The sequence below is a fragment of the Carassius gibelio genome, chromosome B4, assembly GCF_023724105.1.
Source record: "Carassius gibelio isolate Cgi1373 ecotype wild population from Czech Republic chromosome B4, carGib1.2-hapl.c, whole genome shotgun sequence".
Lineage (NCBI taxonomy): Eukaryota > Metazoa > Chordata > Actinopteri > Cypriniformes > Cyprinidae > Carassius > Carassius gibelio.
In genome coordinates this window covers 4,794,963-4,821,011 of record NC_068399.1, presented here as the reverse complement: position 1 = coordinate 4,821,011, position 26,049 = coordinate 4,794,963, and the positions used below count along the sequence as shown (strand labels likewise).

General features: G+C 35.3%; 1 protein-coding gene across 2 annotated transcripts in view; it reads right to left on the bottom strand.

Annotated features, from left to right (window-relative positions):
* Window positions 1–5,240: 5,240 nt before the first annotated feature.
* LOC127955981 (gastrula zinc finger protein XlCGF8.2DB-like) overlaps window positions 5,241–26,049 on the bottom strand; it is a 123,610-nt gene continuing 102,801 nt past the window's right edge. Inside the window, exons 1-3 of one of the 2 annotated variants that reach the window (XM_052553707.1) lie at window positions 19,575–19,632; window positions 12,435–12,762; window positions 5,241–8,090 (exon numbers count right to left, since the gene is read on the bottom strand). In XM_052553707.1, the coding sequence (XP_052409667.1) occupies window positions 7,042–8,090; window positions 12,435–12,693 (1,308 nt within the window). In that variant the 5' untranslated portion in view covers window positions 12,694–12,762; window positions 19,575–19,632 and the 3' untranslated portion in view covers window positions 5,241–7,041. Of the gene's footprint in view, window positions 8,091–12,434; window positions 12,763–19,574; window positions 19,633–26,049 lie in introns of those variants that run through there. The other variant, XM_052553708.1, reaches the window with a different exon arrangement.

Here is a 26,049-nt window from a genome sequence, read left to right as displayed (position 1 = left end):
GCATTTAATCTTTTATAAGTGATATATAATCTTTTTTTGGCTTGTTTTATCTGTAAAATAACATCTGCCTAATAATTATGCATACCTGGATATAAGGCGTTTTTCACTTCCAAGTTCCAGCCTCCTCCTTTTCTAATGCATAATTGATAAACGTTCACTTACCTTACTCCACTGCACAATTAAGTTATTAGACAAAATACTTAGTCTGATGATGGTCATCAAACACGTTATTATACTTTTAAACATTTATAACTTTGTGTATATTAACATCACACACACACACACACAAAACTAACCAGCACCGTGCTGAGAGGTTTAGACGGCTCGACTGGCTGGTTGCACGTTCAATTTTAAAAAGACGAAAAAACCCTCGCTGTGTAACAGTACACGACCCACTGTCTCACTATGTAAATACTGGTAAGCCTCGGTACATTTTTTTAAAATCATTTTTCCTTGCTGCTCCATCAACAACTCCTGACAGGGCAGTTTAATATACAGGTTACCTCTTGCCACTTCTTCATATCGTCTAACATTACCCATGTAAAAGCGACGATGGATGGGACAATTTGAGACCATTTGATCGTCGTAAGACGTTTTCATCATGCTCCCAATTTATAAAATAACGTTCTTTGTCATTTCGCCACAGTTATAGCTAGCTATAAACAATCGTACAACTACTAAACTAGTAACCGGACGTGCCTTATCGGTTTAGCGGAAGTCGGATGACAAAATACGGAAATGCGAAGTATTAAAAGTGGGCGGGGCGGAATAAGGTGAATAGTCTTGTGTATTATTTCTCCAAATCATATTTGACACATCATAACTAATAAAAAGTCTGAAGTAGCCTATATTCATTATCGTATAAGGAGCACACCGGAAGGCCTAATATGAAATCAAAATACTTTTCCAAATACCTGAAATAAATAAAAGTATTACCAAACAAAAATAATACCAAATATTTGCCTTTCAGGTTCAGACTTCAAGAAGGACGACTATTATGCTGTGTTTTATGACCGTGCTTATTCAGTTCTGTGAAGTAACAAAAATACATGTAATGGCATTACACATTTAAAATACAAAATATGAATAACTGTCTTTTGTTATGATTCCATTGTAAATAAGGGGTAATTAATTAATTTAATACTTGAGTAAACCAGTCTGGGGATTTTAACCAATACGGCAACTGATACTACGTTGAAACAAAACCAAAAAAAAAAACTGCTTGTTGGACCAGTTGGACTTTGGCTACCAAAATGTATCACCGCCCAATCTTGAATAGTGATGTAGGGGTGTAACAGATCATAGTTGATCATTTGCATGTGTTGCCAAGTCTTGCCGATGTATTTTTAAAGCTTGTATTTTGTAATCTGTAGTGGAACACATTTTAAAAGTAACCTTTCCAACCCTGTGCCTATTACACAGGAAGAGTAACAGATCACTGTCTCTTTGAAGTTGTTGACATCCCTTATGTGAAGTTCACATTTCTACACAAAGACCCGGATTGCAACTCATTCTTGTGGCCAAGGAGATACGACATTGAGTCTACGGTTTTTCCAACATTGCTTATATCTAAAAGGATGGTTCACAATATATTTTTATTTTTTCCATAAAGATGTTCTCCTTCAATTTAACCCTAACCATTCTATAATAATTCTCTCTGAACTAGAATATAAATTGCTGCATTTTTCATATTCAAATACACTGCCATTCAAGTTTAGCATCAATAAAAAAAGAATTTAAAAAAAGTTTGTTACAGAAGCCTCTTCTGCTCATCAAGGCTGCATTTATTTGATCAGAACTTAAGTAAAAATATTATGAAATACTGTTACAATTCAAAGTGATGGTCATCTATTTTAATATACTTTAAAACAAAATTGTATTCCTGTGGTGGCAAAGCTGAATTTTCAGAATCATTACTCCAGGTTTCAGTGTCAAAGTATCTTCCGGAAATGGTTCTAATAAAACCATTTATTATCAATGTCGGAATGTTTATTATTATTATTATTATTATTATTATTATTAAATTGTCGCATTTTTACAGGTGCACAAGCAAAAACAATAATTATATCAATAACTATTAAGTTTCATAAACTATTCTAAATGTGAGACAACAGTGGAGTCCATATCACAATGACAAACAGCATAGAGATAAAAAAATATCAATGGAATCACTTTCAGAATTATTTTTTTCCCAGCTCATGAAAAATAAAACCAGAGCCAATTAGAATCCACCTGAATTTAAAGTGCACAATCATTTAAAACAGCAACTGCAGCACATGCTTACAATGAACAATCATCAGTGTGTGGACACTAATATTGTTATAGTTGACAATTAGTTATTGTTCTTAGTCTGAAACTGCCTTTATGGTCCAATGTCCTTACTAATATAGAAATATTCTGACAGCTGACGTGTGAGAACATTTTATGTCCTCAATGTTAAAAATATTTGTTAAAAGTGTATAGTTAAAGGGTTAGTTTACCCAAAAATGTAAATTCTGTCATTAATTATTCACCTTCATGTAGTTCCGAACCCATAAGACCTTCGTTCATCTTCGGAAACAAAAATCAAGGAGCTTGGCCTTATGAAAATGCATATAAATATTACACCAGATCAAAATTATCTTGTGGTATTGATGCGCAAAAATGGGCATTGGTGTGTTTGGCATGCATATAAGGCAAAGTTTTCACATGCATAAGATACAAAATTTGTTGGCATGCATATGATACGCATCTACCCCATTTACTTATTTTTCAGACACTCTTATCCAAAGCGACTTACATAATGTAATATGTATTATGTAATATGTATATGTATTCATGTTTCTCTCCCCTTAAATCAAATGGTTAAATAAACATACAGCGATGATTAAAAATGTAGAAGGTTAGGGGTAGGGTGTCTCCCATAATGTCTCTCTCCTTCCTGAAGTTGGTGGGTTGGTATTAATGTTTTGTCTCAAATTGGTCACCCTAGTCTCTTTTTAAGCTTTTTTTTTTTTTTTGCTATTAAATAATATAAAATTTAGTCTGTATGATTAAATTCTCATTCCCACTCACCTACTTCAAGTGATCTCTTCTTCAGTCATACCTTCGCTTACTCACATTATCAACTCCTCTCTTCACTCTGGAACATTTCCCTCATCATTTAAGCTGGCTCGGGTAAGCCCACTGCTTAAGAAACCATCTCTAAATCCAGCGCTTAATGAAAACTACAGACCGGTATCCCTTCTGCCATTCATTGCTAAGATACTTGAATGAGCTGTGTTCAACCAGCTTTGTATGTTCCTTGTACACGACAACCTCCTGGAAAGCAACCAATCTGGCTTCAAAAGTGGCCACTCAACTGAGTCTGCTCTGCTCTCGGTTACCGAAGCCCTGTGATGGGCAAGAGCAGCTTCAAAATCCTCAGTACTCATCTTACTGGACCTGTCTGCTGATTCTCCTGTCCACCCTCAGAAAGATGCGCATCTCTGGAACTGCACTCCTGTGGGTTAAGTCCTACCTCTTTGACAGATCCTTCAGTGTGTCTTGGAGGGGTGATGTTTCTAAGTCACACCACCTTGCTACTGGGGTTCCTCAAGGCTCAGTACTTGGACCACTTCTCTTCTACATCTACATGATGTCATTAGGATCTGTCATTCAGAACCATGACTTTTCTTATCACTGCTACGCTGATGACACCCAACTCTACTTCTCATTCCAACCAGATGACCCGACGGTAGCTGCTCGCATTTCAGCCTGTCTGAGTGACATTTCTAGCTGGATGAATGACCATCACCTTCAGCTTAACCTTACGAAGACAGAACTCCTGGTGATTCCAGCTAACCCATTGATTCATCACAACTTTTCTATACAGCTGGGCTCATCAACCATAACTCCTTCCAGGACAGCCAGAAACCTAGGAGTTGTGATGGATCATCAGTTAAGTTTCACAGACCACATTGCTACAACGACCCGGTCCTGCAGATTTGCCTTATACAACATTAGGAAGATTAGACCCTTCCTGTCAGAGCAAGCAACCCAACTTCGTCCAAGCTCTTGTTCTCTAGACTTGACTATTGTAATGCTCTCCTGGCTCTTCCTGCATGTACTGTCAAGCCTCTGCAACTGATCCAGAATTCAGCAGCGAGGGTTGTCTTCAATGAGCCAAAAAAAAAGCTCAAGTTACTCCTCTCCTTATCGGGTTACACTGGCTACCAGTTGCCAGTTTGCGCTCTGCAAGTGAATGACGCCTTGTGGTGCTATCCCAAACAAGTTCAAAATCACTCTCACGGTCCTTCTCCTGGACTGTGCCCAGCTGGTGGAATGACCTCCCAATCTCAATTCGTACAGCTGAGTCCTTACTCAATTTCAAGAAACATCTAAAGACTCATCTTTTTCGTACGCACTTAAACAACTAATACTAGCACTTTTCCTACTTTTCTTGTCTTTTCATTAAAAAAAAAAAAAAAAAACCTGGACTAACTGAGACTTGTCATGTCACTTGTATACTGTTGTTGTTCTCTTGTTGACCTGACTGCTTCTATTGTTCTCATTTGTGAGTCGCTTTAGATAAAAGCGTCTGCTAAATGATTAAATGTAAATGTCATTACCGAAAAATAAGTTCTCTCAACCGCAACTGGCTTTAAATTGTTGTGATAAGTGAGAATGTTGTTGCGGAGGATGAGGTGTCTTAGCATGTTTTACTAACAACAGAAGCCATGATGATTTAGCCAGGTTTTTACTCAATTACATTAATGAAGCATATTTTCATAGAAACATTTTAATCTAATATATTTCTAAATGTGGAAAACTTGTTTCAGTAATGATAAATCAAATTGTCGTGTACACTTTCTGACAAGATCAAATTCTATTTTTAACTCGAACAATATGAAGAGATCTGCCTAGCTGGTAGATAGATGTTGCTTACTTTAAAATCAAAATGTATCTAATAAAAAATTGTGTGTACAAATGTTCCTGAAAAAATGTTGCGGAGGATGAGAACATCAGTCATGGACATTTTATTTTTCCACTATTGTATCATTATTATTATACATGAATATACAGTCTATAATTTTTCTGTCATGTGAAAACATATAACAGAAAATTCATTCACTTTAAGAATATTTGAATTCTAATTTGTTTAAATTTACAACATAAGTTCAGACACAGCTTGACATATTGCGGTAATGAGAAGTTCAGTAGATTATGAAATAAAATGCAAAAATAGTTAATTCCTATGTTGAAATTACTCTTTGTGCAAGGTAGAGAACACTATTGTCTTTATTATGATGTTTTTGTGAATAACAAAATTGCACGTTAAATATTTAAAATAATTCGTGCCATGGCATTTCAACAGTTTCGTGAGAATGACCAGAGTATGAATTTGTCTTTTTGGACTTTTGTATTATGTTTTAAACTTTGTCAAATAAAACAAACAAAAATTATTTATTTTCTAAAGGATTATTTCAGACAGGAAAGTGTGTTTTCTGAAAATGTTTAACCTCAAAAGAAGATCCATTTTGAAATCTGAAATCTTGATCATATGTAAGTATTTGTCATTTTAGGTGTATGTCTATTCTGTACATTTTATGCTGTTAATAAGTCAGTATTTTGTACAATTTAGTGTCTGTGCAAACATAAGTAAATTTTTGTTTTATAGAACCACATTTTACATAAAATATAAATTCTCACAAGATCACATTGCATATATAAATTTATAGATACACACATACAGAAAAAATACTTAAAATGCATAAAAAGAATTAAAAACACTGGGGAGAAAAAGGTATATATAAAATACATTTCCAGTCCCATTTATTGACCAATTATGCAATAGCTGCTAAATTATTACCCCTTGTTAGACATTATGTGCTCTAGCACAGCTCAAACAGAATATGTCCTGTCTTCTTTACTATTATAAATCACATACCGAACTGGCTGAGTTTGCACAGTCTATAAATCATGATCCAATGTTCCCTCATTGGTCACGCATTTAACACATGATGTTGACAAAGGGGGATATATGGAATGTAACCTGGGACCCTTTTCATAAATCAAGTTTACCAAATAAGCCAGGCCTAACTGAAATAAGCCTAGCTTATTGGGTAAACTTGTTTTATGAAACATGCTCCGGTATGATAATATTGCAATTTGCGCTCAAGTTAATATTGAATTAAAGCTGCATAGAAATAGCCCTAGCACCCAATAAGTTTGTCAGGCTGCCAGGGACACACCGTTTGACAAAAACCCAAGATCTTTGCAATTTAACATTGCGAAGGCCTTATGATTACACTCAACAAATGAAGATGGATCCAATTAAAGCTATAAGGGCTGAAAATTGACAAAACTGAACAAAAATCTGAGGAAATTCAAAATAGCAAAATGGCTTTGTTGTGTTTATGACTAAGCTCCAAAATTTTATTTTGTAGGTGTAGGGACAGTACATGCATTTACTGAATGTCATACACTCATATAAAACATAGCAGGAGGGTCGCATTGTTATAATTTTATAGGTGGTTCTTTTGAACCATTTTACCACTCTCAATTCTGAAACACATAACAGATGTAAATTTCCACCAGTTCAACAGTGTGCAAAGTTTTGGAGCATGTTTAGGCGCTTAAAAGTGTGATTTCATTTGGAAACCAAGATGATGAAAAAAGCAATTCCAAGAGTGTCCTCGCACATTGGTGTTTGGACACTATTGAGCTGAAAGTTAGAGCTGATGGAACACAACATAATTCCCTCAAGGGCCTCGGTCTAAGTCTCTTTTGAAATGTCTATACTGAGGTCTTTCTCCCAGGACGTCCTCAAATGTTGGATAGGAGGAACTCTTAAAATATTCAACAAATCTAGAAACAATACCTTTAAAATTTGAGTTCAGATTTCATACAAAGACAAAGATATTCAGGTGATTTGTAAATTTCAAAATTGGGATATTACTTTTAATGTAATACCGTTCCTGTGCCTTTCTAAAGAAATGAGAATGGGGTAATCCAAGAAATCGCTTTTTTTTTTTAAACCTCGTCACTGAGTAAAACTGTGACTTACCAGAATGAGTCAAATTATGTTTCAGTTTGCTTAGAAATCTGTATCTCTCCCCTGTGCGAATTCTTATGAATCTCTAAATTCCTTTTTGAGGTGAAACTCCTTCCACACTGAGGGCAGGTGAAAGATCTCTCTCCTGTGTGAACTCTCATGTGATTCTCAAGGTTTACATTGTTTTTTAAACTCTTTCCACAGTAATGGCACATGAAAGGCTTTTCTCCGATGTGAATTTTAACATGATCCTGAAGGTGATTTGTGTCCGTGAACCTTCTTTTGCACCGATGACATGCAAAACTATTGCCTCTTGAATGAACTCTCATGTGAGTTTTAAAGTTTTCTTGACATGTGAAGCTCTTTCCACACTGTTTGCAGGTGTAAGTCTTCTCTCCAGTGTGAATTCTCATGTGGACAGTGAGGTTTTTTTTCTGTGTAAAACCCTTTCCACACTCTTTGCAGGTGTAAGGTTTCACTCCAGTGTGAACTCTCATGTGACTCTTAAGACCTGCACTTCGTATGAAACTCATCCCACACTGTTTGCAGGTGTAAGGCTTTTCTCCAGTGTGAATTCTCATGTGCACATTAAGGTTTTTTTTCTGTGTAAAACACTTTCCACACTGAACACATATGTGTGGTCTCTCTCCAGTGTGTACTATCATATGAGTCTTAAGATCTCCTTTTCGTCTGAAACCCTTCCCACACAGTTTGCAGGGGTATGGTTTCTCTCCAGTGTGAATTCTCATGTGCATATTAAGGTGACTTTCCCGTGTACAACTATTTCCACACTGGCAGCATATTAACAGTTTCTTTACGATGTGAATTTTCATGTGGTCTTTCAGGGTATCTTTACTTTTGAAAATTACTCCACACTGTTGGCAGGTGAAAGGTTTTTCTCCAGTGTGAATTCTCATCTTGGAATTGAGGGTTGTCATTTGCATTTTTGTATATTTTTTTGGCGGTGCATTCTTTTCATTTTGTGAGCAACCAATAGATTTTTCTTCCGTTTTGAAATCATGCTGATTCTCATTTTGATCTTTGTCTTCGGTTTCATTCAGTTCTTCATTCTCCTCTTTCAGAGCCATCAGGGATGAAAAGAGACAACAACAAGTTTAATGGAACAAAGTAACAGACATCCATTTGGCAATGGTGTCAATTACAAAAATTAATTGCACATTTACAGTAATTGCATATTTACATTGTCATAATTTCACAATGACTCCCCAAATAATGTAGAAATATCATAATAATTGTGTATTTAGCATATATTGTTTAATGGCATCTTTTTACCAAGTAACCTATTGTTAAGGAAGGCCATTGTCATTGATACAAATACAGCTATTGGTGTATTTTTTTTTACATGGATTTTCCTTTCAAATTTAGCTATTATAGCCATTCAGCATTAAAGTTTCACTGAAAGCCATGATTTTTAACATTTATTTGGATTTAAAAAATTGTGAACATAAAACAATCTTTTTTTATTTACATCTGTGAATTAAACTGCAACGTTTTACTTTAATACTGCATTCCAAGCCTACTCTCATAGTTTATAAAATGTATTTGTTTTGATTAACTCTTTGCCTGCCATTGACGAGTTACATTGTCTTTAAGAAGACAACGCTTCCCTGTCAAAGACAAGTTTTTACGGCTTTTTGTGTTTTCTTTGTTATACACTCAGGGGCACTGATACACATATTCTGAACAAGTACCATATTTTACAGACTATAAGTCGCACCTGAGTATAAGTTGCATCAGTCCAAAAATACGTCATGATGAGGAAAAAAACATTTATGTAAGTCGCACTGGACTATAAGTCCCATTTATGTAGAACGGAGCGAGGCTGGTGGAGTTATTGAAAATGAGCAAGTCCCAAGGATGAGATGGAAGAAAACAAAGGAGGAGCGACGACAGTGAAGGATGGGAGAGGACCAGGCCTGGGCTTTATTTTGTGTTTTGGTTTTTGTCTGTGCGCGACAGTCGTCCACGAGGGGCTGTCGCGCTGTTTTGTGTTTGTTATTAAAAAGTTTTGATTTGATTGTCCGCCGGTTCCCGCCTCCTTTTTCCCGAGATTATAAAAAGTGTTACATTCCTGAACAAAAAAACAGGTGACCTTACCTTATGTTTAGCTTTATTATTATTATTATTATTATTATTATTGTTATTATTACTAGTTTTTGATTATAATTAAGCCTATATTATTATATACTGCAATTATATTTATCCATTTGAATTGTATATTTTAAATTCTTGTTCTGTTAGATTTCTTCTGATTTAAAGGATTTGTTGTAAAGTGAGGGGAACTAAAAATATTATGGTACATTATAAAATTATTAGGACTAGCGTCATTATTTCTGAATGTAATAAAATGCGACTTACATAACTTTTTTTTCTCTCAAAAACGTATATTTATTTTAGCTTGTTTTTAAAAAACATGCAGCAAACAAAAATAGGTGACTAATGCTGCGTTCACACCAAACGTGAATAGAGCTTATGGCGCAAATGATTTCAATGTTGAGTCAATGTAGTGTCTGGAGGTCTCGCGGCGCGATTTAGACATTTAGCGCGGTGCGGTAGACGCAAATTTGCCTAATTCGCACATCTAATTTGATTAAATGATGCCAATTATACACACAACCCGTAAAGGTGCGTGACGTGTTATGTACGAGTCGAAAATGCTAGGCACATTAATTTTCACTTAAACTGGCGAACGTTCTCAGCGGAAAGTGAGGAGCTAACTGATCTCTGCTTCATTACAGTTTGCACATATCTGTTTCGTCGCGAACGTTGATCTGCCTTCAAAAATCTTGCTAAAAGAGTCACCATTAGTTCTGGCTTTTGTTCACACAGCGCTCATGTGACCCGGGATCAATCCCACAATCAATCTCGGGACGTGTTTGGGTTAATACAGAAGGCGACCCAGCAATGTTCTGGGTCCAACGTGCAGTGTGAAAGGGGCTTCAGACTAGTTTGCTCTAGACGCGCGAATGCTCAGCTGTGAACAATAAAAAATAAATGTATATAAAGGTTGCTGTCCCATTTTATAAAGGAATTGTTACTTTTAAAAACAACCAAATTATATGGTTCAATCAAGATCTTTGGTTACTATACAAGATACAAGTTCATTTAGGCTATTTAACGTATTGTGACATTTTCATCCGTTTTAACTTATAAACTCCTTGAGATTTTCAGTTTAATAGTATTGAAAATTCAAGTTGAATCTAGTATAAAAAACTGAAGGTCTATGAAATGTCACTAAATAAAGCATTTTTTAAACAATGACACTTAAAAGTTTTGATCTAAAATATTATTTCAACCATATAGCTTGTGAATTAAAAAAAATTCACACTTTTCAATGAAAGAACACTTATAGGTTGCCTCTGATGTTTGGATTTGTACTTCAATATAATGAGGTACAAGTTTAAGAATAGGCTACACTGTTTTTTTCCCTTACTCTCTCTTTCTCTCTATTTAACAGACTTAACTTACAATGAAATACGTCTTCCTTCAGGTAGACTGAATGTTTTCCGGCCTTGCTAAATGTTGGGCTCCTTATCAACAAATTGGAATCACCTCAAACTGATTTCGTATAATAAAAATGTGGATGGTGAAGCAGGTGCAGCTGGATGGAGGATTCCACTTGGCCTCAAAGCCTTTCTCAAACTTTCATTTTCGCAAAAAGAATGATTGTTTGAAAAGTTTGTTATTATTATGGTCTGGTGAAATATTGCCTGCGAGAAAATAATAATAATAATAAAAAAAGTAGGGCTGCTTTGAGTGCTGGCCGAGCCAATCCAGGCCTGATATGATATATAAATCATATATAAGATCAGCATTTAAACACTACAATAAACACTAGAATTATCTGCTCGATGACACGCGTTTATGTTAACTTTTTTTTCTTTTAGATAGAGCATGTATAATATGATTTAGTTTTTTTTTCTCAAGAGACATGGAGGTGCCTCTGAGAGTGAGACCAAGAAACTGGTGAAAGAGACACGCAACAGCCAAAGAGACAAAAACTTTTGTAGCCTTCGCTGCTTTGTCCCATTTATTTATATAATAATGCACGATATTATGCAATTAAATGTAATTGTAGCCAACGTAACTAAAATTTATTTCAATAAATACACTTTTTTTTTTTAATTTTGCAATATTTGTTATTTGTCACATGTAGTACTCCAATCAAAATTATAAACGCAACACTTGCTTTTGCTTACTTTTTTCATGAGCTGAACTCAAAGATCTAAGACTTTTTTTATGTACACAAAAAGGCTATTTCTCTCAAATATTGTTCACAAATCTGTCTAAATTTGTGTAAGTGAGCACTTCTCCTTTGCCGAGATAACCCATCCACCTCACAGGTGTGGCATATCAAGATGCTGATTAAACAGCATTATTGTACAGGTGTGTCTTAGGCTGGCCACAATAAAAGGCCACTGTAAAATATGCAGTTCTATCACAAAGCACAATGCCACAGATTCACTAAAATGCACATTCTAGTTTGCAGTCAGGTGTCAACTGTTTGATGTGTTCAAGCACAGCTTTTTGAGCCAGACGGGCACAGACGTAGGTGACCCGAGGCGACAATACAGTCGGCTTTCATCACCGCTAGTTGGTTGATATCAGTTCGGTGTGTCCCGGGGTTTAAGGAGACCATTTTTGTGCCGTGAATAATAGGACGATTTTCAAACTGGCTACCACCACAAGTATATTTCAAACCTGTGTGAAGCACTGCATGGTATATTTTAGGGACGTGTAAGAGTAAGGAAGGAACAATCACACATCCATACCCAAAATAATTTTTTTATGCAGTTAACGAATGTATTTAATAAGTAGTTAGATAAGAACATTTGCAGTGGGAGTGTGTGCAATTTACATCGCACAACAAAAGTATCAAAAGTAGTGTTTACTAGTTATTTTACTCATAAATTGAAAATCCCAATTATAAAACCCCACAGAAAATATCTCGAAGGAACCCGCGGTGCGTTACAGTTTCTGGTTCTGATGTCAGAGAGCATCACTGATATAAACTCAATGGCCATGTTCTCTGTTCTCTAAAGCCCTTTAAATGAAGAACAAATCTAAGCAGCCTGCAGCAGTAACTACTAACTATAGCAAGCTTTATCAGCTGGAGAAATGTTTTATATTACTAGCAGAATTATGTTTTTTTTTTTTTTAGCTTTTTGAAGTTTTCTTCTACCTGGAAGTGCCTGGAGTGCTTTTGAGAATAAAAATAAATAAATACTTAAGTTGTTTATTCACATTTCATGGCTTTAACATTTTTGATATGGTTGCATAATTAAGGAATATAAATACAAATATTTGGGTGTAATATTATACAAAATAAATTTTTAATTATTACACTACACATGATATTCTTAAAACATTTCTGTAGATCTGGTTTTAATAAACCAACCTGTTTGTTCCCCAGTTTCTTCATGTTTGGCTCTGAATGTTTCTTCAATCTTAATGTCTTCACTCTCTTCTTTAATAAACGCCATCTTAGTTTTTTCCTCAGTATCTTCATGTTTGGCGCTGAATGTTTCTTCAATCTTCATGTCTTCACTCTCTTCTTTAATAAACTCCATCTTTGTTTGTTCTTCACTTTCTTCTTGTGAGACACTGAATCTTTCTTCAATCTTCATGTCTTTGCTCTCCTCTTTAATAAATGCCATCTTTATTGTCGTGTGTCACGTGGATCTCAGTTAATCCGAGAGTTTTTCTGTCTGTTTGAACACTTTGTCCTGTTTAAGAAGAGAAAAATAAATGCAAGCTAAATCTCTGGGTTCTTCTCAATCTGTTCCCTAGTTTAATAGCACAAAGGACAAAAAATGGATTAAAAAACAAATCAAATATGAGGTTCATATTTGTATTCAGATTTATATTTGGCATTTACTGATTTATGATTATATTTAATACTTTGTCAAATTTCCTACTTCCACCGGTCTCACTCTGTACACTCTGAGTAATCATGTGCATCAGACTCAAATGATATTTCTCTGTTGATCTACCCATCAGCTTGTCTCATATCAGCACAATCTTTGAACAAAGATCAATTTAATCTCTAAGATGAAAACAACAGTACTGATCTGGGCACATGTAGGTTATTACACTCAATGATAAAGGACAGCCAAAAAAACATAGACACGGCTGTGTGTCGAACTTGTAGGAGAAAAATACCACCGAAATATGGCAACACCACAAATCGGGACATTCTAAGATGCTTAACATTAAAAATGCTTAAAGTGGTTTAAAGTACTAACACTGTATCAGTACTAATGTGATATTAACAGACCAAACTCACTAAACATCATACTAATAAAGTATACTATCTGGGTGATTCTCATGAATCATAGTTTCAAAGATTTTCTATTTGACATTTTAAAAAAAATTTAAGCATTAAGAGCCTGGTCTGAAGTGTCGGTAACCATAAATTTTAAAAAGTTTTACTGACAATTTAACAACTTTTAGAACATATTTTCCAACATATGTCCTTAAAAATCTCATTACCACAACACTCTGAAAAGGTCAGTGCCATGGGGAAAACTAATACATTTTCACATTTTTAAAAATGGTTTATTAACCTTATGGTATTATAAACTCTGAAATAAAATATTTTTTTATAACAACATTTTTATGTGATTTTTCAATTATTTATCTCAGTATACCAAACACCTTCTGCATTTTGCAGCCAATTTTTTATTATTTTATTAAAAACTGACATATTTTCAAAATGATGTGGCAAACCTGAAAGAACATGATGTATGGATTCTGCACATACATTTAAAAGCAAACTACTATTTTTTAATTTCTTAAATATTAACCCTTATGGATTGTTCAAATTCACTACCCTTTCGAGTTGTTCGTGGATGAAAACATACACTCAATTAAACTGCTGTAAAAATGTATCAGATTCAGATTTTGTTTTCCTTTTTTTTTTTTTTTTTGCATAAATCTGTTAATCAACCTCAGTCCTGATCAAAACTACTTAAATGATTAAAAAAAAATCCAAGATTTTAACTATTTAATTGCAGAGTTCATAAATGATGTCACTGGATTTGGGGGAAAAAACACACAAAATGACTTATTTTCAATATAAAAGTAATTGTGGCTGGATTTTTTTTTTTACTTTTTATAACAGTCTTGGGCATATCAAAGATTAGTAGCAACATTGGCTTTGATGCATTTTTAGTTTTTGTGCAGCATTAGATTTTTTTTCTCCCTAATTTGTTGTTGGTGGCTGTTTTTGTCCCACTGACTTCTATTATAATGACATTTTTTGATTGCAAACCCATGATACCATGTAATCATGCATTCTTGATTGTTTGTGGTTTTCCCTTTTTTTTGTTTGGTTGAACCCGGCAATGTTACTAGGTCCCCGACCCGGGTTCAATGCGGGAATCAAACCCGGGATGTGTTTGCTTTCAAACTGCAGGCGACCCGGCAATGTTCCGGCAATATGCCGGGTCCGACATGCAGTGTGAAAGGGGCTATAGACTATTTTACTGATGTCCTTGCTACATTTATGGATCTGGGAACATTGCAGTTGTGTTGCTGTCTATGGGAGGGACAGAGAGCTGAGCAAAAATATCTTAATTTGTGTTCTGAAGATGAATGAAGGTCTTATGGTTTTGGAACGACATGAGTAATTAATGACGGAATTTTCATTTTTGGGTGAAATATCCATTTAAATATAATGATGTGCACAGGCTTCTGTGAGGGTTAGGGATCAGGTTAAGACATAGTAAATAACATAAACCTGACATAAAACAGTGGAAGCCTGAGTGATATCACTAATATAGTGAAACAAATATTTGTATACGAACTACCCGTAGTTTACCTGCTTTGTGAGGACTAAATGTCTGCATAACGTAGTATGTATTCATGTTTCTCTCCCCTTAAATCAAATGGCTAAATAATCATACAGTGATGATAAAAAATGTAGATAATCATAATGTTAGATGCACCAACATTTGTGTAGGCTTCCCAACTATTTTTGATAATTACTCCTGCTGTAACCTCTAACCCATAATGTCTCTCTCTTTCCTGGGAGTTGGTGGGTTGGTATAAACGTTTTCTCTGAAATTGGTCACCCTAGCCTTTGCTCAAGCTTTATATTTAATTTAATAACTAATTATATACATAAAAAAATAGTCTGTATGATTAAAATCTCATTACCGAAAAAGAGGTTATCTCTACCGCAACTGGCCATAAATTGTTGCGGTAAGTGAGAATGTTGTTGCGGAGGATGAGGTGTCTTAGCATGTTTTGCTAACAACAGAGAAGCCGTGATGATTTAGCCAATTTTTTACTCAGTGTATATAATCAGACATTAATGAAGTACATTTTCATAGCGTTTCGGTGATGATAATCAATTTGTCGTGTGCACATTCTGACAAGAGAACTTTAATCTGCCTACCTTGTTGGTATTTTGAAGGTTATGCCACACGTTGCCCTTATTTAGATCAAGATTAATATTTTAAAAAATTGTGTGTGAAAATGGCCCTCAAAAAACGTTGTGGAGTATGAGAACATTAGTGATGTACACTTTATTTTTCCACTATTGTTATCATTATTATTATACATGACTATTAAGTCTGCCATTTTTCTGTCATGTGACAGAAAAGCGGAGATTAACAAATTTACAACATGCTTCAACCTCGCACACTCTTCCCTAATTATGTTTAATATGTGAGTGGGAATAAATTGTGCTCGTGATGAAGCGGTAGCAGAGCATTCCCAGAGCAAGTGAAAACCTCAACGATCCGACTTTCAGAAAATCCACTCATAGCTCCAGACAAAATCACGTTGCTCTGCTCACATACTCTGTCTCGCAGACTTCAATGCACTTTGAATGGAACATATAGCCTACAGTACGTTCACTTCGAACTGGAATCATGGCGTTATATCCAGTGATGTTCACTTCACAGGGCACTTACGTTTGAATAGAACAAATGTCTGAAGCCATAAAAGAAACATACTAAATGTGCAGGGCAGGGGGCGCGAGGACTGGAATTGAGAACCGCATCTTTAGGTAAGCTATTACATGGAGCAAAGATGAAAACAAAATGTCATCAAATCGTTTCTGAAGACAGTCAAAACCGTCAGAGGTGCATTCATATAATTGATTAATTCATATATTCATTCGAATAATTCCCTTAGCACTCTTTTACCCATTTTCCGCCCTGTTTTAACTCAAAATTAAAAGCTACTCTGTTGTGCGCACCTGATACTGTTACTGAAAACTGTGCTTTATGCTGGACAGGATTCATTAATCTTATTTATATAGTACTAATAACAAAATATATCTATTTCAAAATATATTAAAAGCCTCAAACCATCATTTAATTCATATTATAATCTCACATTTGTGTCTGAAGCTATAATGTTAATATATTTTTGTGCAGTCATGTGAAATATAAGAGCGTACGCTGTTTTCTACATGTATTTATGCATTGTTTAAAAGAAAACAGTGCATTCTACTCTACAATGTTTTTTATTTTTTATATTCTGGTTTAATTTGATAGCGTTTCAGAATATCCATTCATAATTTAAAACACTATGACAATGTATATATACAGCCATTACAATGAAACTAAATATTATATAAATTTGCCTTTTTTATTTTCATTTTAACGTATAGTTAAATTGAATACATACCAAAGATAACCTATTAGATTTACCAAAAAAAACTAATAATATTTTATGTATAACCACTAAAGACATTATCAGAGCCAGTGGCACACATCAGAAGGACTAGCCCAGGTATCCTGCTGATCGCATGGAGCTTACCTTCTCTGAAACTGGCTTTTTAAATAGGTGTTGTCTTTCTGTCTATCTACTCAACCTCGAGCCAATAGCCTTCGAAACCCTTGAAAGAATAAAAAATTCCACCATTGTACGCACAATAAATGAATTTAAATGGATTTGTTAAAAAAAAAAAGTTTATCTACCCACCCCGACCCAACCCACAGGTTAAGAGAAGAAGTGCTAAGTGCTGCACATCCTGCCCCTGACAAGCATCTAAAGTCCAGTCATCACCGGATGACAGGTTATTACCCAGCTAAAATGTGAAAGGGACTTCTCAACCATGAACAGGGTAATACAAACTTTACACAATAGGATTTACTGCTTATGTTAATCTGTCCCATTTAACAGTTAATGCATTTGCAGGTCAAGACAAACATCTGCAATAGGCTGCAAGGAGACAATCTTGCAGCACGCATCCGGATCTCAATAAATGGGCCAGACGTTTCTGACTTTCATATCAAGAGGCCCAGAAAGATACAATGCTTCCACATCATTTGATCAAACCGTAAACTCAAGAGTGTTTTTGCATCAAAGTCATTTTGCTGATATTCACCTGTTTCAATGTGTTTTTTTTTTTATTTTTTTTTTTTACAAAATTACAAAAATTAATAATACAACAATATAATATATCCTAATATATTATGTTAACATAATAAAATAGAAGTGTATATTGAGAATACCCTGGTGATCAGTATGACACCAGTGAAAAATGAGTTGTAGCCTTTAAAAAAGTATTTTTATAAAGAAAAACAGATTCCGACAAATTAACAAATGAATGACAATGAGAATCATACAGCGACCATAGACAGTAAGAGAAATGGACACAGCGATGCCATTGGAACTCAATTGAGACAAGTGAAGCCCATTTTTAGTGTTTTTTAGCACTTCGTCCCCTTAGAATTAAAAGGTTCTATCTGACATTTTTATCAAAATTGAGTTATTCACATATTCTTATTCTTTATTTACATTATGTGATATTTTATTATAAGTTGTGTACATTTTGGGATTTTTTATTGAAAAAACAAAAAGGTTCTATCTACAGAAGTCTATGGAACACAACTTTAAAGCTCAATATCTCAAAATTACTCAGAACGCAGATAGAACCTTATAATTCCAAGGGGAATTATACGTGCAGACTCAAACGAAGCTTGATGACATCAGCAACCTGTCTGACAGATGTAAATGTTCTAGTAGCTGTGCGTGCAAACTGCCATCGTTAATCTTGCAGAGACAGCGAGCTTGAGCGGGGAGTTCTTTGTCGTGAGTGAGCAGGAGTAAGTATTCTGATTAATTATTTTGTATAGTATTTTAAAATGTAACACCAGTACGCCATATTAAGTTAATTGCCTGCGAGCTTCTCCTCCTGTCTGTACGGTTATTTCTCTACTGTGCGACAGAGAGTCGAGTGGTTATGATGCAATCGTTAGCCTATTTTTACAAAAACTGTTTCTACGGGCCATAATGTAACATAGAAGGTAATGGAGCCCTTTATACATTGTCGTGTATCTTTAGAAATAAATAATGGACAAACGGAGTCTTTAAATGCCTCAGATGTAAAGTTATTCGCGGTCAAAGTGACGCCAAAATGAATGGGAGTCAATGGGAATGCTAACGCAAGTGAAGTTCTGCTACAAGATGGCGGCACCTGGCCGACTTCAACTTCCGGTCGACTTCCTTGCCGCCTGACAGCGACTCTAGTAAGGCCACTGCACCATTGACGAGTTCGAGTTGTGACGCTGGCAGTGTCTTATAAACCCAAAGATTACATTGTGTGGTGATTGGACGACTCAAAAACAAAGAATCGAAATTTGTTGGAGGCAACCATGGGATCTTAAAAAGGGTGTGTTCAACAAAAGGAGGTGAGAATGATTTTTTTTTGTGTGTGTTTTTTTGTACATTATGCCACATTAAGGGTTTTCTATGGGAGGAAAAGGCTTAACATGTTATTAAACGTGTTGCAATCATATTCGGGGCTCATCTGATTTTTTGTTGATAGTATACTTTATCTGAAAGACATCTGAAAGAAGCACAGATGGAGCTAACATTAATTAACACAATTCAGTTCTAGTGAGCAAAATATTCAATTAAAAACTTTTTACTGTGTATATTATTAATAACAAAATATACATTTTTCAAAATATATTAAAAGCCTCAAACCATATTATAATCTCACATTTGTGTCTGAAGCTATAATGTTAATATATTTTTGTGCAGTCATGTGAAATATAAGAGCGTACGCTGTTTTCTACATGTATTTATGCTTTGTTTAAAAGAAAACAGTGCTTTCTACTCTACAATGTTTTTTATTTTTTATATTCTGGTTTAATTTGATAGTGTTTCAGAATATGATCATATTTCTATACAGATCTAAAATACATGTTTGTATTAAAGTAAAAATTGATTATAAATACATCTTTCATGTGGAATTAAATCACTTGAGTGTGAATAACGCGATATCTGTTTCAGATCTCATTGGTATCTGTTCACTTCGAGAGCCCAGGACTGTTATTCCACTGCAGCAGGCTCTCGCCTTCATTTCAGACGCATCTCAAACAAGAGTTTTATCAGATCTGTGTAACAGTTTCTTTCTGAAGAGAAGATAAACTGATTCACTCAACATGAAACGCACCGTTTCTGTTACTCACACGAAATAACCTTCAGTAGTGTCACTAGAATAAGCACGGTTCTATAGACAATTCGCCAAATACGATTGATTTAAACTCTTTATAAAGATTAAAGCACAAACCTTTTATCAGCCGAGTCACAGACGTGGGAGCGCGCAGCAGCAGTATGACGTCACAACGACACTCCAAAATAAAAGTTTTGTCTAGACGCTAAAATAATAACATTTTACATTAGTAAACAAATATGTCAAAACAATATTTTCTACAACAATTCAATGTATAGTCAAAATTATCTGTTTTTTATGCTAAATATATGAAGATATTTTGTCAATTGAATGCCGTTGTTATGGATCAACTGGGGATCGTGTTAAATTTGTATATATATATATATATATAATATCTCTGGATTTGAGACTTTACTATGTTCAATTATACAGATCTTCTTTATGCAACAAGAGCTTGTAGCCTAACACTCCAAAGAGAAAGGAAAAATTTAAATTGCATCATATGACCCCTTTAAAACAGGTCCAAAAGCAGATTGTCATCATATTTAGTACTTTGTCCATCTAATTAAAGAGCAAGAAGGAAAAAATAAGAAGCAGCAAAAAAATAAAATAAATAAATAACACACAGAGCTTAGTATTTGATTATAATCAGACTCAAACTGCTTAAAAATATATATATATATATATATATATATATATATATATATATATATATATATATATATATATATATATATATATATATATATATATATATACACGCAAAATGAATCTCTTTCAGTATATGAACATTAAAAAACTTAGGAGAAAATTTAATTAAAGGAATGACTGTATGTGCTACATTTTGAGAAAAAATTACTTTCTATACATTTGCCAACGGTTGCAATTAACTTATTTATTCTTATTATTAGCTGACAACCACAAACAAGAAAAAACTCTACTAAATCCTTTGTACACCAAAACACTTGGAGAGCACAAAAACTTTACTGCATCTCATTGTCAACCTTGCGAGACAAAATCCTAATACTACTAAACTGGAGAGTCTTCTTTCTTGAAATATTGTGCTCTGGATAAATGTCTTGATAACTTTAAATTTTGAGAACAAACGATTAATTGCATGACAATATCTGTTGACAAGTCATCAGTGAATCACTAAAGCGTTTGCCATTTAAATAGATCATTATCAGTGAAGCGCCGCAGCGGACCAGGGCACAAAAACGTATAAATATATTTCACTCGAATCATTAACAGATTAACAAAATTAAAGGAAACAAAAATAGTTTTTCACTGTGACATGATCTAACGTTCAACATAAAGGAATATGAGGCAGAAAGCCATTCTCTATTTTGCAAAAGTTTAGTTTTCTTTTAATTCTTTATTATTATTATCATAATAATATTTTTTCCAAGGCTGTACAGTGATAAATGGTCTTGCTTGTTTGACCAACCAGCGTTGGTATCTGACTAAATTATGATTAACAGAAAAGCAATGCAGTGATCGCACTGGAGCCTCAAGCGCATCACCTCCCTTGACATCACAGCCTGTTCATTATCAAAACAAAACACTTACAAAGAAACATATAGAAAATTACAATGCTCCATTGAAATAGTCCAATGTTGCGTTTAGCGTTTAGCCATAACAGCATCACTGTGCTGTTATAGCCTTTGTGAAGAATGATGATTTACGTAGATAATTCAAGTGCAAAGCCTATATGTAATAAATATTATTTTAGCATACAAATATGTTGTGAATATGAAAACATTTGGATATGCTTCAGTTGCCTTTAATTTGTTTTTGGCTTGACATTTATATAGCCTAAATAACATTAAATACGGAGAATTTGATGTGGAGGGAAGGGGAAAAATAGCCTGTGTTTATGTTTGTAAACACCGATTTTAGCCTACATTATTTCTGAATGTAATAATAAAATGCGACATTTTTTTCCCTTCTCAAAACACAAATTTAAACAAGTAGTGTTTTTTATCCATGCAGCAAACATTTGAAATATCTTATAAAAATGCTTTAATATCTTTTTTTAAACATCTGGCCAAAATCTAGAAAATATACGACACGATTTTACGACTTGCCAATTTCCGAAGCAATCGCACGAAGTTGATAGACGCGTTCGACTTGAAGCACTGCTGCACAGAAGGATCACTGTATGACATTGAAGTACCGCGAGAGCGATAAGAGAGAACACATATTCAATGCATTCGAATCGCTCTCGCGGTACTTAGATGTCATACAGGTGATCATTCTGTGCAGCGCTGCTTCAAGTTGAACGCGCCTAAACTGCTCTCCCTCTCTCATAACTGCATATAAAATATTGATACGAGTCGTGACTGTTTCCTACACATACAAGATCTTTTTCAACAACAGGAAACCGGGATGTCTGGTCACCCTGTGTGTGTTCTTGTATATAGTTTATAAATATCTGAAATAGGTATTACAATGTAAACATGGTTTATGAGGCCAATTCCTGTGCCTTCATAAACCAAATGGCTTAAAAAAATACTAAATGGTGTTTACTTGAAATTTTAAACATGCATTTTTCAGTGATGGGTAGTGTATTGGGATATACAGTATAGAAAACCGTTACGTTTATGGAGAGTCCCCGTAAACCACATATGCGTGTGTGTGTCCACATTCGCCGTAGTGCTGCCGTCTTCATCTTTCTTCTTCTGTGGTTTTCCTAGTTCGTGATTGGTCAACTTCAGATGGAGCAACAAATCGGCTCGTTCAACCGCACACGTCACGAATTCAAACCGATAGCTCACAAACTTTTTAGACATGTTTAAAAATGGTCGGAAAGTGCTCGTAAGCCATTCTGCTTGGCTCTTAATTCCTCACAAATGATACGAGCCGCGACCATAAGAGCATACACAATTTCCACACGATTGAAAAAAATTGCATGGGAACTCGTACGACAGCAAAAATCGCACCGTGAACGCCCGCCTTAAAACTGATATTTTAAGACCGATTAAAGAGGTGGATCTTTAATCTAGTTTTAGGATTTTATGGCTACATTAATTAGGACAACCGGAATCGGGAACACTTCCCATAACACCCAATGTGCTTTCTTCATCATTAAGTCAAGTAAAGTCGAGTTTATTTATATAGCGCTTTAAACAAAATACATTGTGTCACAGCAACCGAACAACATTCATTAGGAAAACAGTGTGTCAATAATGTTAAATGACAGTTAAAGGCAGTTCATAATTGAATTCAGTGATCTCTGTTCAGTTTAAATAGTGTCTGTGCATTTATTTGCAATCAAGTCAACGATGTCGCTGTAGATGAAGTGACCCCAACTAAGCAGCCAGAGGCGACAGCGGCAAGGAACCGAAACTCCATCGGTGACAGAATGGTGAAAAAACCTTGGGAGAAACCAGGCTCAGTTGGGGGCCAGTTCTCCTCTGACCAGACAAAACCAGTAGTTCAATTCCAGGCTGCAGCAAAGTCAGATTGTGCAGAAGAATCATCTGTTTCCCGTGGTCTTGTCCTGGTGGTCCTCTGAGACAAGGTCTTTACAGGGGATCTGTATCTGGGGCTCTAGTTGTCCTGGTCTCCGCTGTCTTTCAGGGATGTAGAGGTCCTTTCTAGGTGCTGATCCACCATCTGGTCTGTATACGTACTGGATCCGGGTGACTGCAGTGACCCTCTGATCTGGATACAGACTGGATCTGGTGGCTACGGTGACCTCGGGATAAGAGAGAAACAGACTAATATTAGCGTAGATGCCATTCTTATAATGATGTAGCAAGTACATAGAGTGTTATGGGAAGTGTTTCCGGTTCCGGTTTACCTAATTAATGCAGCCCAAAAATCCTTTAACAGATTAAGGCCCCAGTACACTTCAAACGAAATAAAAAATGAACTGATATGATGTCATTTAGAACAAAATCAGGCCAAAAAGAAGTTCAAACCAGCTCACCAAAGCAAGGCTCTCAAACACTTTTGAGCTTCCATTGGTCTGTGGCAATCCTGCAATCGGTGGGTGTGTTCTGAAACTCCACCACCTTTAACACCAGTTCCTACTATAGAGCAATATCTCCTGAATACACAAATATATAGCTCGCGGAAAGACTTTAAAGATTCAGAGAAGGTATTTAATTCCTGAGTATGAGTATGAGTAAAGATACAAGATAGCAAGTACCAAATGTGTTTCACATAAATGTTACACCATACTGCTGCTGTTCTTTCAATAAGCAAATTGAAAGAGTATACAGTAAATGAAATGCCAAATGATTATACAATAATAAGTCTTTGTGATAACAAATCATGACACCACATATAATACATAAAGGTTTAACAGTTTATCCAGTTTAATAAAAATAAGTAAACATAAAGTAACAAACTGACTCCAATATTTTTTTTCCAGAACAAAAACAGTGCAGTTCAAACAAATGATAGAAATGAAGGAACATAACCTACCTGAAACCATTTTTGTAACATTTGAATTTTTAGATTTATGCAATATCATGCAGAATACAGCACATTGAATTAAGCAAGGTGTAGCCCCGAAATGAAGATGAAGGGCAGAACTGCCCCCCCAACTGAGCCTGGTTTTTCCCAAGGTTTTTCCTCCATTCTGTCACCAATGGAGTTTTGGTTCCTTGCCGCTGTCGCTTGCTTAGTTGGGGACACTTCATTTACAGCGATATCGTCGACTTGATAGCACAGATTTCAATTATGAGCTGCTTTTAATTGACAATGAAGTATTTAATTTTCTTTTTCACTGACACACTATTTTCTATTTAGAATACTATAAGGCTGCTTTGACACAATCTGTATTGTTAAAAGCATTATATAAAGAAATGTGGCTTGACTTGACATTTTATGATAGGCTGTCCCTCAATTCTGACTGATTGATTAGAATGTTACTTACTCAAATCACGTTCATCACTCCTAATGTTTCACAGAGCTAGTTTTAGTGCTAAAACAATTTGTATCCTTAAAGCAAACATTTAGGAGTCCTACGTTTAATATTGATTTTCACCTAAATGGTAATGTTGTGACATATTTTACCCTTAAGATGTTTTGTGGATACAGGTTGTCATTTGTGTAGAAAACTGAGAAACCCTGATTGGGCAAAGGAACTCTTCAGTGTCTTGAGAGTCCATTTCAGCTATGTCTTATAATTTTAAAGTTAAAATTGATTTAATACATTTTGTAAGCAATTTATTGTTTGTGACAGTACATTATCCTGTCAGCATAATCTGAAGATGATCTGACTCTATTGTAATGAAGAGAAGGGAATAATTGGAATTTAGGTGTGATTACACGCCCCCTTAATTTGAATGAATGGTTGTTGCTTAATCAAGTCAGTGTACAGCTGATGTGGGAGGAGATGATTATTTAAGGATGGTTTGAGTACTGTTCGAGAGAGATTCGGGGAGCTCTCACTCGTGGGGAAGCGCTAGACGGCCGCTCAGGATAATTAGTATCTCCGGCGGTGAAGATAGGCAGTTAGTGGTGTGTAAATGTGTTAGACAGTTAGGGATACGACTTTGGGCTAGGAGAGCTCGCAACCGATGTCACTGTTTAAATAATACAGAGCATGAGGAAGTTGATTGAGTCTGTTGAGGGATGAAAACTGATTAAGATTTCCCTCGTATCCTCGTCGCCTGATGTGAGCACGTCCGCTTTGCATGTGGACCAATAATGGCTGAAAAGGGGGGTAATGTGTTTTATGAGATAGTGTTATGTTTTCACAAATAATAAAGAATTGCGTGTTTACTGCCATCTGAGTGTGCTGGTCTCTGCCTTCCCTGATCTTCTTGCAGTTGTTACACTATTTTGGTGAAAATCAGACCAAAAGTTGAGGAGGAGTTAGAAAAAGTAGGATTTTAACATAAATCAAAATGGCGGACAGTTCAGGGAGTTCGGTTTCCTACTTAAAAAATGTATATGTCTGTTGTCGTCAAACCTTTGCAGAGATGCAGCCCTCAGATGTATTTTGGCATCTTTCCAGCAAATGCATTCATGCATTAAACGAAAACCGTTTTGTGTATCAATACGAAATCGATAACTTTTTGCCAGCTTGGTCTGAAGATGATCCGAGCCATATTTGGCGAAAATTGGACCAACAATTTAGGAGGAGTTTAAAAAGTAGGTTTTCAACATGAATCAAAATGGTGGACAGGAAGTTCAGTCAATTATTGGTATCGGTGTTGTCACCATGATGCAAGGAATCTATCAACATCATTTTGATTACAACAGGATTATGTAAGCATAAGTTATTAGCATTTTTCTAAATTCATCATAACTTTTGACCACAAGGTGGCACAGAATTAAATCAGCGGACAGGAAGTTTGGCCAATATTGCCATAATTGGTATCAATGTTCTCGGCATGACCCAAAGAATATAGGGAGACCACTTTCATTCCAATAGTCCTATTTATTCAAACATTATTAGTAATTTTGTAAATTTCTTTATAACTTTTGATCACAAGGTGGCACTGTGCCCAAAACATTGAGTACCATGAGGGCATGGTGTGGAACATTTTTGTAAATAATTTGGTAACGATATGCTAATGCGTTAGTAAAATACAGCTTTTCAGAAAATAATTCAAAATGAAAACTGGGTATT